Source organism: Staurois parvus, unplaced genomic scaffold (genome assembly GCF_062004578.1).
Source record: "Staurois parvus isolate SC_StPar_1 unplaced genomic scaffold, SC_StPar_1.0 ptg000530l, whole genome shotgun sequence".
Classification (NCBI taxonomy): domain Eukaryota; kingdom Metazoa; phylum Chordata; class Amphibia; order Anura; family Ranidae; genus Staurois; species Staurois parvus.
Window position 1 is genome coordinate 3,686,803 of NW_028318326.1, and position 14,817 is coordinate 3,701,619.

Sequence of the window (14,817 nt, forward strand, 5' to 3'; positions counted from 1 at the left end):
TTAAATTTGATTTTTTTTAATTTTTTACTGAACATGTTTAACCCGTTGCCGCCCGGCCACCATCTGGCTATAGGCGGTCACATAACTGTCCCTCCAGGTGGACGCCATATGGCGTCCTTTCCGGGTAATAGTGTGTTTTTAGCTGCGTTTTTTCCCCGGTTTTAGATATACATATATATAATATACATATATATATATTATTTATAATATACTATTGAATATATCTCCCCGATTTAGATTTTATATATATATATATATATATATATATATATATATATATATATATATATATATATTGCACTTTTATACAATAGATGCATTAATAAAGTGGTTGTTTTTATATAAAGAGGCATTTTTATGAAGATGAGTATATCATTGTTTTGCCATGTGTATTCCAAGCGTATTGTGTGTTTCCCAGCCTATTAGTATTCGGTTTTCCAATATAATGTCCTTATTGCTGTCAATGGATTTATTAGGGTGAATATATCCATGGCAGCAGTGTATAGTAAGCACTGGACTCCGGGAAAATGGCCGCCAGGGGTTGTCTTTTGGCTTGACGCCCAGGCTGCCTATTTAAGGCATTCCTGTCACTATGAGCGTATACCCTGAAGAAGTCACGTGGTTATCGTGACGCAATGCGTCGGTACGCGGTGACAGGACTTCCGGTGCACGCACCATATAGGAACCATGCAAGTACACCCATAGTATGGGGAAAAACCTGGATGTATACTAATACTATGTGAGTGGGCATTTTATCATGTTTTCTCTTAAATAAAATACGGATTCACACTATGGAGGATCCCTTTTGTCTTTACTATGATCCTTTAGAGTGAACGGCTACATAAGGGGTACCAGGTGATTGGAGAGAGCACAGGAGGAGTATTGAGTCTGCTGGAGTATCCAGAAGGGTCTTTTCGGTGACGTGGTAGTTCCTGTGCGAACGTGGATAATCCATAAAGCAAGCTGGCCCTTGTGGTCACTGTGCGGAGGTGAGAGGGCACTCAGGCTACTTAAGGATAGAAATCACAAGTTTTTGGCACTAAACTCACCCCACGTTGTGCCGATTAAATTTTCCCGTTATGTTGATTTGTGTTTGTACACAAAATAGTGGATTTAGTGGACATTCATTTGGATTGGACGTTTATGATTTATCACATATCGTGTGTTTTATGGAATATTGTACACTTGCAGCTGTGTGTTTATGTATTAGTTGTGTTCCCGAGAAGGGAATAACTTGTTTCACTTTTATTTGATCCCCCAGACTGGGGATATGTATGTTGAGGGGGGGGGGTCACTTTATAGGCTTGTGAAATTTCACTTGTTTGTGTTTACACGTTATTTATGTATTGATTTATTCTTCATTTATTTTTCATATATTGATGCACATGTAATAGTACTTATTTAGCGCTACAACACTTATTTATTCATTCATCTATTTTCACTTTGTGGTTAAAGGAAGGTGCGAGCAGCTTAGGTTAGGGATTATCCATTTAAGAGCAGGGGTTTTTTTCCTATATTCTGTCCCTGATCACTGCCATGCCAGTTATTTCATGACTGTACTGCACTGGTGACAGTATGAAAAAAAAAATAAAATTTTTAATTTCTTTATTTTCCGAAAAATGATGACAAAAAAATTACAACTTCAAAAACCTTGCCATGCCTCTTATGAAATATGTCAGACGGTCTACTTTGCAAAAAGGGGTCATTTGGGGGATATCTGTACTGTTCTGACATTCTTGGACCTCAAGAAATTAGATTGGCTGTCAGTACTTCAGGATTGATCAGTTTTCAGATATAGCCCATAGTTTGTGAACTCTATAACTTTCCTACAGACTAAATAATACATCCTAATTTGGGTTATTTTCACCAAAGACATGTAGCAGAATACATCTTGGCCTAAATTTATAAAGTTAATTTAGCAAAAAATAAAAACCCCAGTGGTGATTAAATACCACCAAAAGAAAGCTCTAGTGTGTGAAGAAAACTATACAATTTTAGTTTGGGTACGATGTTGTATGACCACGCAATTTTCATTCAAAGTGTGAGAGCGCTGAAACCTGAAAATTGGCCTGAGCAGGAAGGGGGTAAAAGTGCCCGGTATGGAAGTGGTTAATATCAAAAAGGCAAAAATAATGTTTTCTCAAAATTGTCGGTCTTTTTTTGCTTACAGCGCAAAAAAATAAAAACCGCACAGGCAATCAAATACCACCGTAAGAAAGCTCAATTTGTGGGAAAAAAAGGACGTAAATTTCATTTGGGTGCAGCGTTGCCTGACCGCGCAATTGTCTGTTAAAGCAACGCAGCACCATAACACAAAAAAATGGTCTAGCCAGGAATGAGGGGTAAATCCTCAGGAGGGCAACTGGTTAAGAACTAGCTCCATTCACAACCTAAAAAAAGAGAGAGCACCAGCTTTTTTTTTTTTACCTTACCTGCAAATACCTGTATTTCCGGGCTCCTGAGATGTGTCCAGCACCAAGGCAACATATCCGTTTTTGGCAGACATTAACATTAACAGCGCTGAGCGAACTATTGGCGCTTTATAAATACTGTATAATAATAATAATAATAATAATGTCAATTGGATACCTCTAGAAAAGTCAGATAGGAATGGAAATGGTGCACACATTTTGGTGAATGAATCCAAAATAAAGCAACTCCATCTATGATCAGTAAACCATCGGGCTTTCATTTCAAGAGGCCACAAAACTAATGCCCATTTGTACTGTGCTGCTGTTGGCATTGGTGTATGGGAAGGCTTGTCCAGCCCAAACAAAAGGGAGTCTGATAACATATTGGCACTAGTCAGTCTCAGCCCTCTCGCAGTGATTGCTCCACCACGAACATAATACATCAACTGTTCTACCTCTGCCGGCAACACTGTCATTGTTCTGCACAGAGATTTCCTACAGAAATTCCTTTTGGACTATTCACTTTCAATGCTTTCCTAAAATATTCCTTAAATAAACAGCAGGTGGACCAAAATCAGCGGGTATAGATTATCAGCCAATCAAACTAAGACGCTTCAACCATACAGTACAATGCAATTAAAGTGGAAACAGGCAGAAAAACGAGTAAAATGACATTCTTAGCTTTAATCTGGGATTATAAAAGGTAGAATTCTTGGTCAGTTCACACCCTTCTGTCTAAGCATTTAACTGTGTAGAAGGCGTGTAGGTGTCATTGACACCAACGTAGATCATAAAACACGCCTGTATTCACTGCGCCCAGAAGCCCGAGATGTGGTGTATTTCTAACCATAGGACGGTGTTACAAAATACACTGCGCACATATGATCTTGTGTAAACTCCGGAACTGCCGATTACATGTGCATGGATGTAAATTTTACAAACATGCAATTCTCAGTAGGGCTGCCACACACGGACATATATAAGTGTGTATGGCCATACAAAGTAACCCAGGCACCTGGGAGCCATAGCTGCTGCATAATTCTGCCCATAGATGCATACACAAAAATGCTGGTACATACATTTACATGCACACGTGTATGGATAGATTTGCAGAAATTATGTCCATACATGTGCAAACACAAGTACCACCAATTACGCAAATATAGCATACTCTGTAATTCATGTCGATGGCAGAAATTTTGCAGCAGCTGTGGCTCTCGAAACCATAATTAGGGCTCATGTACACTGCAGCTGATAAACTCACGTTTAGGAGCTGTTCAGCGTTTTTTTCCAGCAGCCCCTGAACTCTCCCTAATGTTTTCCTGTGTGTCCATGTACACATCTTCATTTACAGGCATTTGAGTTTACATTCGTTTTTTTTAACGCAGAAAACTTGCGTTCAGCAGTCGATTTTATAAGCGGTTCAAATGCAAAACGTGGCTAAATGCATCTAAACGCGGCAAATCGCGTTTATAAGCGTTTGCAAATTTTTTTAAATTTTTCCAGTTCCTGATGTTGTCCAGAGCCATTTTTCATCATGAAAAATGCATGCAAAGTGTTTTCAATGTACACAGATGGACAAAACACTGAACACAGGATGTTCCTTCTACCAAGCTTGTCACACATTGGAATGACCAATTCACACCTCGGACCTCTCCCACCCTTGGAAACAAAAGATATGTTAATGACCATTCACACCTCAAATTCCTCATGAAGACCCCCTGCCAGGTGACCTTAATGACTCACTCCACCAGACACCTTTCCCACCATTGGAAACAAAAGAAATGTTAATGAGCAACTCACACCTAATTATCTCAACACATACTGCTGTCTCTGCTTCTACTCTCTGTATTTCTCTGAAACAGTCTGAAATAGTTAATAATTTACCACTTTTCAGTGCATTCTGGGCATTTGGGAGGTTCTCCTGTGCTTATCTTAAAAAAACGGTTCTAAACGCAAACGCGCATAAACGTGTTATGCAAATGCAGCTAAACACACTTTTTTTAACCTACATTTTCCAGCAGTCAGTTTCCATTGTTCAGAAGTGTCCCATGTACATGGGGCCTCACACCCGTATTTTACTCTGTACGGACCTATGTCATACAGTGGGATGTCTGCATACTATTTGCACAGGTAGGCACTGATCACATCATCACCATCATACATCTACAGCCAGATATCTTAAGAAATCAGACAATTTGAGGGAAGGTCTACAAAATGCTCCATAGATTGCTACATATTATCCACAAGATTTGGTGGGAAGCACTTCTTAATCTAAAACCATTAGACCCCACAAAATATCAACTTCTAGGACGCATGTTCTAATGGCCACGAAACAAACCATAAGAACCGCATGATTGTCTGAGGTTAAATCTAGATTCCATTGCAAGTTCTCGAATGGAAAACCAACTGCGCTGAGCGAACTATTGGCGCTTTATAAATACTGTATAATAAAATAATAACTGAAAAACTCAGACACCATGACCAAATTTCAGGAGCTTTGGAAAGAATGGATTAATCATTTCCACCTGAACAAATGAACTTCAACTCCATTTTGTTAGGTGACCCTAGTTTTCTTCCAAAGTCCTAAGGCACTCACCCACCCCTACTCCTGTGGTAGCACCGAGATATTGCAGAGTTCCCCTTTAAATTTTAACATTTCTAACAGTATCTGCTTGCAAAGCAAAGTTTTCAGCTCACATTTCCCCTCCCTTATTTCCTGTAAGGTAATGTGTACCAGCCTGTAGCTAGCACCCTTATCTGCAGCTGGAATTCAAGGCTATATTCTGTTTAGAAAGTTTAGAAAGTCTTTTGAATGTATAGAAAGTGAAAGAGGAAAAACATGCATTGTGACGTAATTATTGGTATATCCACTTCTTAGTGGATACAACCCACTTGGCTTTGTAGGCATGAGCCCAGCTGGGTCAAACAGCGCTGTTTTAAATAAATCGCTTGTTTTCCTCAAGGTCCGTGTCCGGAGTTTCCTGGTTTTCCAAAATTGCTATTACATCCCACCCCTTATACTCCTCAACACATCATGGCCACACACTTCTCACTTCTCCCTCACCTGTTCAGTTTCTCCATAGACATACTTGGAAGATGTTCTACAGAGTATTCGGTGTGCTAGCCCTAGCACCTGTTTTGTCTTGTGGTCCTTTCAGACAGGTGGCATCTATGTTTTATCGTCTGGATTAGTGGATCCGTGAATAGATCCTCTGTTGAATCGGATCAGAACAGACATCACTTTTGTGTTTTTCCTCTGAATCTTGTAAGAGACCCATATTAGGTCTATGGACAAGCATATTTAAACTGAAAAGCATCCATTTACTTCCTTTTACCTTTGATCGATCTATATTTAGGTCTGAAAAGAAGGAAAAGGATACAAACCTTTTCTGTTTTTTTTAGCGCAGACAAACTCCAAGGTGCCTGACCATAGACTAACACTGAGCTTCCAATCGGATTCACTTGAAAAACTGACAGGCAGACTTAATCGTAATGCTCATCCTAAGAGGGACTAAAGGCAGCAATATTTACCTATGCTCCAACGGTCTGATGGCAGCATCTTCATCCCTGCTTATTCAGGGTTCCAGTGTTAACCAGTGTGGGATAACATCGTTCCTCAACATGGTGGGAGTCGTTCATCCTTTCACAATGGACCTGTGCCTGAAATGTAAACGGAGCTGTGCATGTGTAGCTCTGTGTACATTCAGCAGGGGATTGCAAACAGGCAGGCAAGTTTACTTTTCTTTTTTTGTAGAAGAGACATTTCATATAATTTTCTGCAATAAAAAGCTGCCTGTTTGTACATTTTAAATGTTTGTCTTTAATTACACTTTATTATGCAAACATCTAAGACCTAAAACCAAGTACGCAGCACCTGAGGATATACTTAAGAAATTTCCCAGCTGCTGGAAACAAACTTACCCCCTGGGCAGGCAAAGTCAACAACGCATTAAAAAAACAGTGCTTCTGATGCATTAACAGAGACTGCGGACTTTATCATAAGCACTGGTGTTTAATGCATTGTAGACATCTCAGACCTGTTATGCTTTTACTCTGTGTGCTGCATAACCTTACAGTGGTTGTAAACCTGAAATGTGAACAAAACATATCCCTCTATAATGTGAACCTGTCTCAATTTAAAGCAATAAGTGTAATTTTGTTTGCTGCTTCGTTCCTCTGCTATCAGCATGAATCACTTGACAAGTTTTCATGACACCAAGAGAAAAATGGTGACAGGGGAGGGACCTCCAGCAGATTAACAACCTCAGTTCTGTTCCTGTGGAAGGGGGGGGGGGTGTCTCCTCCCTCCAATCGGCTCTTAGAGCTCTCCTCGCTGAACTCTGCAAAGTGTAAATTCAGCTCCCAGTTCCCTGTTTTCTGACAGCTCAGACAAGCTGTATACATTCTGGACTTTGAAGGGCTGTAGAGAAGAGAAGACTGCCGACTGTAGGAGGATTTGTTTCATCCCTGTCCATCACCTGAGGCCAGTCACTTCACTGGGTAAAGTTGTAAGGGAGTATCACTTTAAACGTAACATAAAAATGTTGGAGAAAAGAAACAAAAAAAATATTGTAAATGCATGTATTTTTGCAGAAAAAAGATGTCAGGCTCCTGCAGACACATCATCCAGCTTCCTTGCCCTGTATAGGGTTTTAGTTAGAAAGATGGAGAACGTGTCAATGATTTGCCAAGGCACTCATTAGCACCCTCCTAGTTTATTAGGAACTACAAGCCATCTGCTGCACTGGCAGATGGGACTTGTAGTTTCTTCATTTAGATTCCTGCAGCTATATGGGCAGAGCCCCACACAGTCGTACTGATTTTTAAACGTGACATTAGCTGCAAGGGAGAGGATTCCCCACTCACTGTCACGGGGGAAGGGGTGGGGGGTTGGGGCAGGTATTGGAACATGTTACACCCTAAATTATAACAAAGGGGAAATGGATGCAACCTACAGTACTTACGCAAACGTTCCTCTGTGATTAAAGACTGAAAACTGGCTGAACATTGCTCGGTGTCAGATACCTGCAAACCATATTTACCAGATTTTGTCCAATAATGCCACACGGCAAGGAGGAAGCCCCACATCAAACACTCCCTCCACCTTACTATAATAGCTTGATTTAATAAACCCCCCAATATGCAAAGTGCAATGACCAGATTTCTGAAGTTCTCATCCCATCCTGTCTCTTTATATTGTTTTACAAGATGAAAGGGCTTGAGGAGATGAAATGTCCATTCACACTTACAGTATTGAAAACAATTGCCATGGCAAATGGCATAAAAAAAATCAGTTGGACCTGAAATGCTCATACAGGTAAGTTCAATATGTCAAAGTGCTGCAATGGTGTCAAAAAGCCGCATGTAGATATGATCAGTCACTGCGACTTCATAGACTGACAGATGCCATAATGACATTATACATACTATACAGCCTGTTGTATAAAACTACCCATGTCCCTCATTAGACCTCATGCACACAGGATGTTTTGAAAACGTTTCCTCCTGGCAGCAGAATTTTTGTAGAAAAAATGCCTGATGCTTGTAAAAGCGTCTAACGCTTTTACAAGCATTTAAAGGCGTTTCAGGCATCAAGCGCTTGGGCATTAATTCAATTGGCCAGAATAATCATTTATTATGGTCATTGAAATGAATTAACGTTCCAGCACTAAACACACCTAGTGTTAAGACTCTTTTAGGGCCCGTTCACACTACAAAAATGCACTTCGGATGCCTACCACACCCCCTATGATTATGTGCAATAGCACAAAATGCGTCAGAAAGGAGCTACAGCGTCATGACGTCACGCCGCCGACACCACATGGGTCCCAGCAGCCATCTTGGATTTCTGCTTATGGTCAGTAGTTTCTGTTCTGTTCCCTACACGCTTGCTATTTATGTTGGAATAAACATACACCTTATCAAATGGTATCACGCTATTGGTATCCTCTTTTCTGGGCTCCCAGTGAGTTTCTAATAACCCGGATAGCTGCAGGAGAAGAGTGATAGAGCCATTATTGACAGTAGAGTGAGCAGTGAGGGGAATACCTGACCAGAACATACTCATCCTTAAAGGGGCCTCCAGTTATTATTATAATACAGGATTTATATAGCACCAACAGTTTGCTCAGCGCTGTACATTATAATGGGAGACAGTACATGACACAGTACAGTAACAATACGATTCAATACACGAGGGGTTCGAGGGCCCTGCTCCTTGGAGCTTACAATCTAGGAGGGAGGGGATAGTGGTACAGGAGGAAATAGCTCCAGTTTATCTACTGAGAGCACTGTCTCTAAATGCGCTTACTGATTGCGCATCTGGTGAGTGCGCAGTCTTTATATCATTGGTCACATCACCACAATACCGGATGGAACACCTATAACTGAAGATTATCAGATCCTATATTTCCACAATATCTTAGCACTATAAAGCACTATTGGTCACTATATAGTGACAGATATTACATTACCACCGAATCACTTCTATTTTGAATGACATATTTTGCACTTTGTCACAAGTCACTTTATATATTTATATGTCTATTTATGTATTTAACATATGGAGTTTTCACAAATGTGGTTAGAGTTTTAGCGCTGCACCTTACTTTAAATTGATGCTTTGGAGGTTATTTGGTACCCTTTGGTGTTTCAGCAGCTTTTTGGACTTTTAGCGCTCATTTGCTCTATTTTCTACCATGAACACTGCTAAACATCTATGTGTACATGAACACATGGGCTAACACGGAGAGGCATTCAGAAACAAAACAAGAAAAAACAAAATGCCTGAAGCCCCTAAAAGCAGCAGTAAAAATGTTCCGTGTGCATGAGGCCTTAAGAGCTCATGTTCTGAATGTCATGCCATCCCCTGGCTTCCATACATTCATACCTGGACCAAGCTTACACATCATAAGGTTGGACTTTACTGTCTAAATTCTTGTTCGAGATCACTGAATAGGAAAGTACTGAAAATAAAGAGTCTGGAAACTGGCATTTTAAAAGGAAGTCAGCAGCAGCATCCTGGGAATTGTATTCTACAGCAGATTTCATCATCATAGAGCAAGGTCTGCTCAGCTCCAGCACAATCCAATCCACCATTGGTGACCAAGGTGTCTGTGTGTACAAAGGGCTGTGCTGAGACTCTACTTCAAACGTCGGCCAAGTCAGAACTCTACATTTATAGCCTTGCTAGAGCCTGCCAAAATCTTTAAAAAAATCTGAAGTTGCTGCTGAATTACCTGTTGAATAAGTCCACACATAATGAAGTGTGATATAAAGGTACATCCAAACCCTTCAGGTTCTTTCACGTGGGCTATGTCCAGTTCATTAATCGGGGATCCATGAAAAGATCTGCTGGGGAATCAGAGCAGAATGGGATAGATCTGTGCCCATTGCAGTTACTTGCTGCTTTTGACGCCAGACCTTTCTGTACCGGTCTTAGATCTATGGGTGGCCAGATGAAAAGGGACTTCTGTCCGCTTGTATCAGGCTACCTCCTATCCATCACATTCAGGCCAAGAAAAGAACAGAAAAAAGACACAGTTCCCATTTTTTTTCCGGACCAGGACAGACTCGGAGGTAATACAGAATTGAACAGACACATGTCAGTTTACATTTGCCAGCCAATAGACTTAGGCCAATAAAGTCTGCCTGTCAGTTTTTCAGGCAGACCCCGATTGGACCCTCCCTTTAGCCCTATGGGCCAGCAGCTGTAAATGGACTTGTGTCACTGTACACCCATGTACCTAGAAAAAAAAAAGAAAGGGGAGTCCATTTCCCTCTAGCTAGGCAGATCAGAAGGCAGTTGGGGGTAAACAGACAGAGGAGTCAGTTTACACCAGACAGCCCATAGAGCAAAGTGGGCTCTGTCTGGGTGTGCTCTGCATACACTGAGTGGACTCGGACCTGTCGTGTACCTTCTCTGCGAGGATCACTGGACAGATGCCCTGATGATCGATTGGAGTCTGCCCCGTGTGAAAGAGGCCTTACAGGGAGCTTCTGATCAGCACTGCCTGGAAAACTGACGCCAGAAAAAATGATTATTCTGACTAACGAAATTGAATAAATTAACACCTAAGTGCCTGAATCACCTACAGACATCTAGATAGATCAAGAGTGTTTTTCTGCCAAAATCCTACTGTCAGGAGGAAAGACATTTAGAAGGGCTGAGCAAACACCCTGTGTGCAAAACGCCATACTGGCGCAAAAAAAAAAAAAAAAAAAAACCACCGATCCCTGGAAAAAAATTTTCTGTCACAACCACTGACTCTGGTCAATCAAAACCGTCACTGATTATCTCTCATCACTCTGACATCCCATTTTTGTCAAATCCGTTCTATCACACCGGGTACTGCCACCTTAAGATAACCATACACTATACAATATGATTGTACAATCCCTTTTAGATTTGCCATCAATTATGTAGTGCAATAGTCTGCCTGATGGCTACAGACTGACTGGATAGTTTAGGTATGACCCCTTATTACAAAGGTGATGGTAAACCTAAAGGAGATCGTACAATCAGATTGTATTAACTATGTTGTAATACGTATGGTGATCAGATCGGACAATCAGATTGTGTGGTGATCAGATCAGACAATTAGATTGTAACGACTTCAAGACCATAATACGTATATTATGCTGCAGTTCTGAATTGGAATACTGAGGTTATGGCTGCAGCTGAATTCCATAACAATTCCATTAAAATTTACAGCAGTCAATGCTATTTCTGCTAAAAGTGATCCGAGTGGCTGATTAGTTGCTGGATCACTTTTAGAAGCGGCGGGAGGGATCGCCCGGGTTGCTCAGGGTGGCCCGCTGCCCCTTTCTGGTGAACTGATCAAGCGTTTGCGGCAACTAGTTATAGAAATTAGCTTTGGAATAATGGCCTCAGCCAATCTCTATAACCTAGGGCGGGGTGTCAAACTGGCGGCCCTCTAGCTGTTGCCAAACTATATGTCCCATGGGGCATTGCAAGGCTGACAGAAGCTTGACTCCCAAAGTCAGAGGCTTGTAGTTTCACAACACCTGGAGGGCCACCAGTTTGACACCCCTGAGTCCTAGGAGGACAGAAACGACATTGTGAAGTCACTTCTGGATCTGACCGAATGTAAATAAGGGGGGGGGGGTTGTTTTAGCAAAGCATTAGATCAATGGGGTTTCTTTTTAATCCGATGCTTTCCACCATAGAGGAGAGATGTTGGGTGATGGATGTCCATAAAGAGGACCTCTCATACTTTATCACAAGGGATGTTTACATTTGTTGAGATAATCAAAGTGATAAAAAAAATTTAAATGGGACAGTATAAAAATTAAAAAGTCATAAAATACATAATTAATAAAACATTTTAAAGCACCCCCATGCTTTCACACACTGGTAAACGCATACTACCAAACTACAGTATATATAGGTCACGTCCACCTATGTAAGCAGCGTATGCACCACGAATGTTATACAAGAGCAATAATTCCAGCACCAGACCTCCTGTGTATCTCTAAACTGGTAACCTGTAAGGCTTTTGAAGCATCACCTATGAAATTTTTAAGTACCGTAGTTTGGCGCCATTCCATGCACGTGTGCATATTTAAAGTGTGACATGCTAGGGATCCATTTACATGATGTAACATCTTTCAAATTTAACAAAAAAAAAAAAAAATGGTTTATATAAAAGGGTTTTGTTTCATTCATTAACGTGTGTTATTCCCAAAAAAATTGTGTTTGCAAAAACCGCTGCACAAATGTTTGACAAACAAAATGCACCGATTGCCATTTTATTCTCTATGGTCTTTGCTAAAAAAACAAATATGTATAATGTTTGGGGGTTCTAAGTAATTTTCTAGCACAAAAAATGATTTTTTACATGTAAACAAAAAGTGTCAGAAAAGGCCTGGTCTTCAAGTGAGTAATATGTATATGGCGATCAGATGGTACAATCAGACTAATATATACATATCGATTAGATGGTATAATCAGACTGTAAAATATATATACACTACATTGCCAAACGTTTTAGGCCACCCCTCCAAATCATTGGATTCAGGTGTTCCAATCACTTCCATGGTCACAGGTGTATAAAATCAAGCACTAGGCATACAGACTGCTTCTACAAACATTTGTGAAAGAATGGGTCGCTCTCAGGACCTCAGTGAATTCAAGCATGGTACTGTGATGGACTTCTTGCACAGGTGCCAACCTGTGAAATTTCCTTGCTACTAAATATTCCACAGTCAACTGTTAGTGGTATTATAACAAAGTGGAAGCAACTGGGAACAACAGCCATGAAGTGGTAGACCATGTAAAATGACAGAGTGGGGTCAGCACATGCTGAAGCGCACAGAAGTCACTGTCTGCAGAACCAATAGCTAAAGACGTCCAAACTTCATGTGGCCTTCAGATTAGCACAACAGTTCATAGAGAGCTTCATGAAATGGGTTTCCATGGCTGAGCAACTGCATCCAAACCTTACATCACCAAGTGCAATGTAAAGTGTCAGATGCAGTGGTGTAAAGCACGCCGCCACTGGACTCTTGAGCAGTGGAGACGTGTTCTGTGGAGTGACCAATCACGGTTCTCTGCTCTGGTAATCTGATGGACATGTCTGGGATTGGTGGTTGTCAGGAGAACGGTACTTGCCTGACTGCATTGTGCCAAGTGTAAAGTTTGGTGGAGGGGGGATTATGGTGTGGGGTTGGTTTTTAGGGGTTGGGCTTGGCCCCTTCGTTCCAGTGAAGGGAACTCTTAATGCATCAGCATACCAAGACATTTTGGACAATTTCATGCTCCCAACTTTGTGGGAACAGTTTGGGGATGGCCCCTTCCTGTTCTATCATGACTGCACACCAGTGCACAAAGCAAGGTCCATAAAGACATGGATGAGTGAGTTTGGGGTGGAGGAACTTGACTGGTCTGCTCAGAGTCCTGACCTCAACCCAATAGAACACCTTTGGGATGAATTAGAGCGTAGACTGCGATCCAGGCCTTCTCGTCCGACATCAGTGCCTAACCTCACAAATGTGCTTCTGGAAGAATAGTCAAACATTCCCATAGACACACCTAAACCTTGTGGACAGCCTTCCCAGAAGAGTTGAAGCTGTTATAGCTGTAAAGGGAGGGCCAACTCAATATTGAACCCTACGGACTAAGACTGGGATGCCAATAAAGTTCATGTACATGTAAAGGTGGGCGTCCCAATACATTTGGCAATATAGTGTATATGACAATCAGATTGTTACATGTTGTTGGTGATCAGATGGTACAATCAGATTGTTACATGTTGTTGGTGATCAGATGGTACAATCAGATTGTTACATGTTGTTGGTGATCAGATGGTACAATCAGATTGTTACGTGTTGTTGGTGATCAGATGGTACAATCAGATTGTTACGTGTTGTTGGTGATCAGATGGTACAATCAGATTGTTACGTGTTGTTGGTGATCAGATGGTACAATCAGATTGTTACGTGTTGTTGGTGATCAGATGGTACAATCAGATTGTTATGTGTATGGCTGTGTGCACACTGGTTCTCTCAGTCATACTAGGACTTGCAGTCCCCAGGGCCATGAAGGATGCTGGAGATGTCAGTCCCCAGGTGTGCAGCCACCTGCTGCCATGCCAAGACCGCACCCACCCCACCTACCTCTTCCTAGGGATGGAGGGAGCCGCCGGGGCCTTGCACTCGCTGGCGGAGATGGCGGTCGCGACTCCGGGCTGCAGGTGCCCCGAGAGAACCCTCAGCCGGCGCTGTGAACAGGCGGACACCGGGCTCTCCTGAGCGGCCGCCATACTTCCGTGTTGTGCAGCGAAGGGGGCCTAAGGGAGAGGTCACAGCGTGGGCATTTCGTTTTTGACGTCCCAGCATGCAGCGCGCCCGCCGTTGCCTGGCAACCGCAGAACGCCGTCTCCTCTTGTGGTCCCCACACTTCCTAGTTCACCTGCTAAGAGTGGCGGGAGGCCCGGCGCCACGTGACCCTCTCCAGCCAATCAGCGCCTCTTCTTTGACAGATGTGACAGGAGAGGGGCTGTTGTGGGGAGCCCGGAGCTCAGTGTTCAGGAGGAACTCCACATTGAAGTTGGGTAAGGTGGAGTGGAGGGCGGAGGCTCGCTCTTAGTCTCCGCAACTTCCAGAACGAAATAAATCAGTGAAAACCTGAAACAAATACGACCCCCACGATAAAAAGAGATCAGCCTTTTGCTGATAAAGCAGTACTAAGCCTGACTGAGAAGTTTTGTTAAAATTGTCCTCTGCAGGTACACTATATTGCCAAAAGTGTTGGGACAGCCCTCCAAATCATTGGATTCAGGTGTCCCAATCACCTCCATGGCCACAGGTGTATAAAATCAAGCACCTAGGCATGCAGACTGCTTCTACAAACATTTGTGAAAGAATGGGTCGCTCTCAGGAG

At 42.0% G+C, this 14,817-nt stretch overlaps 1 protein-coding gene across 1 annotated transcript in view; it reads right to left on the reverse strand.

Moving 5' to 3' along the window:
- Positions 1–14,273, reverse strand: part of AGPS (alkylglycerone phosphate synthase) — a 282,972-nt gene extending 268,699 nt beyond the window's left edge. The window contains exon 1 of the mRNA XM_089690442.1: positions 14,052–14,273. Within this exon, the coding sequence (XP_089546568.1) occupies positions 14,052–14,197 (146 nt within the window). The 5' untranslated portion in view covers positions 14,198–14,273. The remainder of the gene's footprint in view (positions 1–14,051) is intronic.
- Positions 14,274–14,817: the final 544 nt, after the last annotated feature.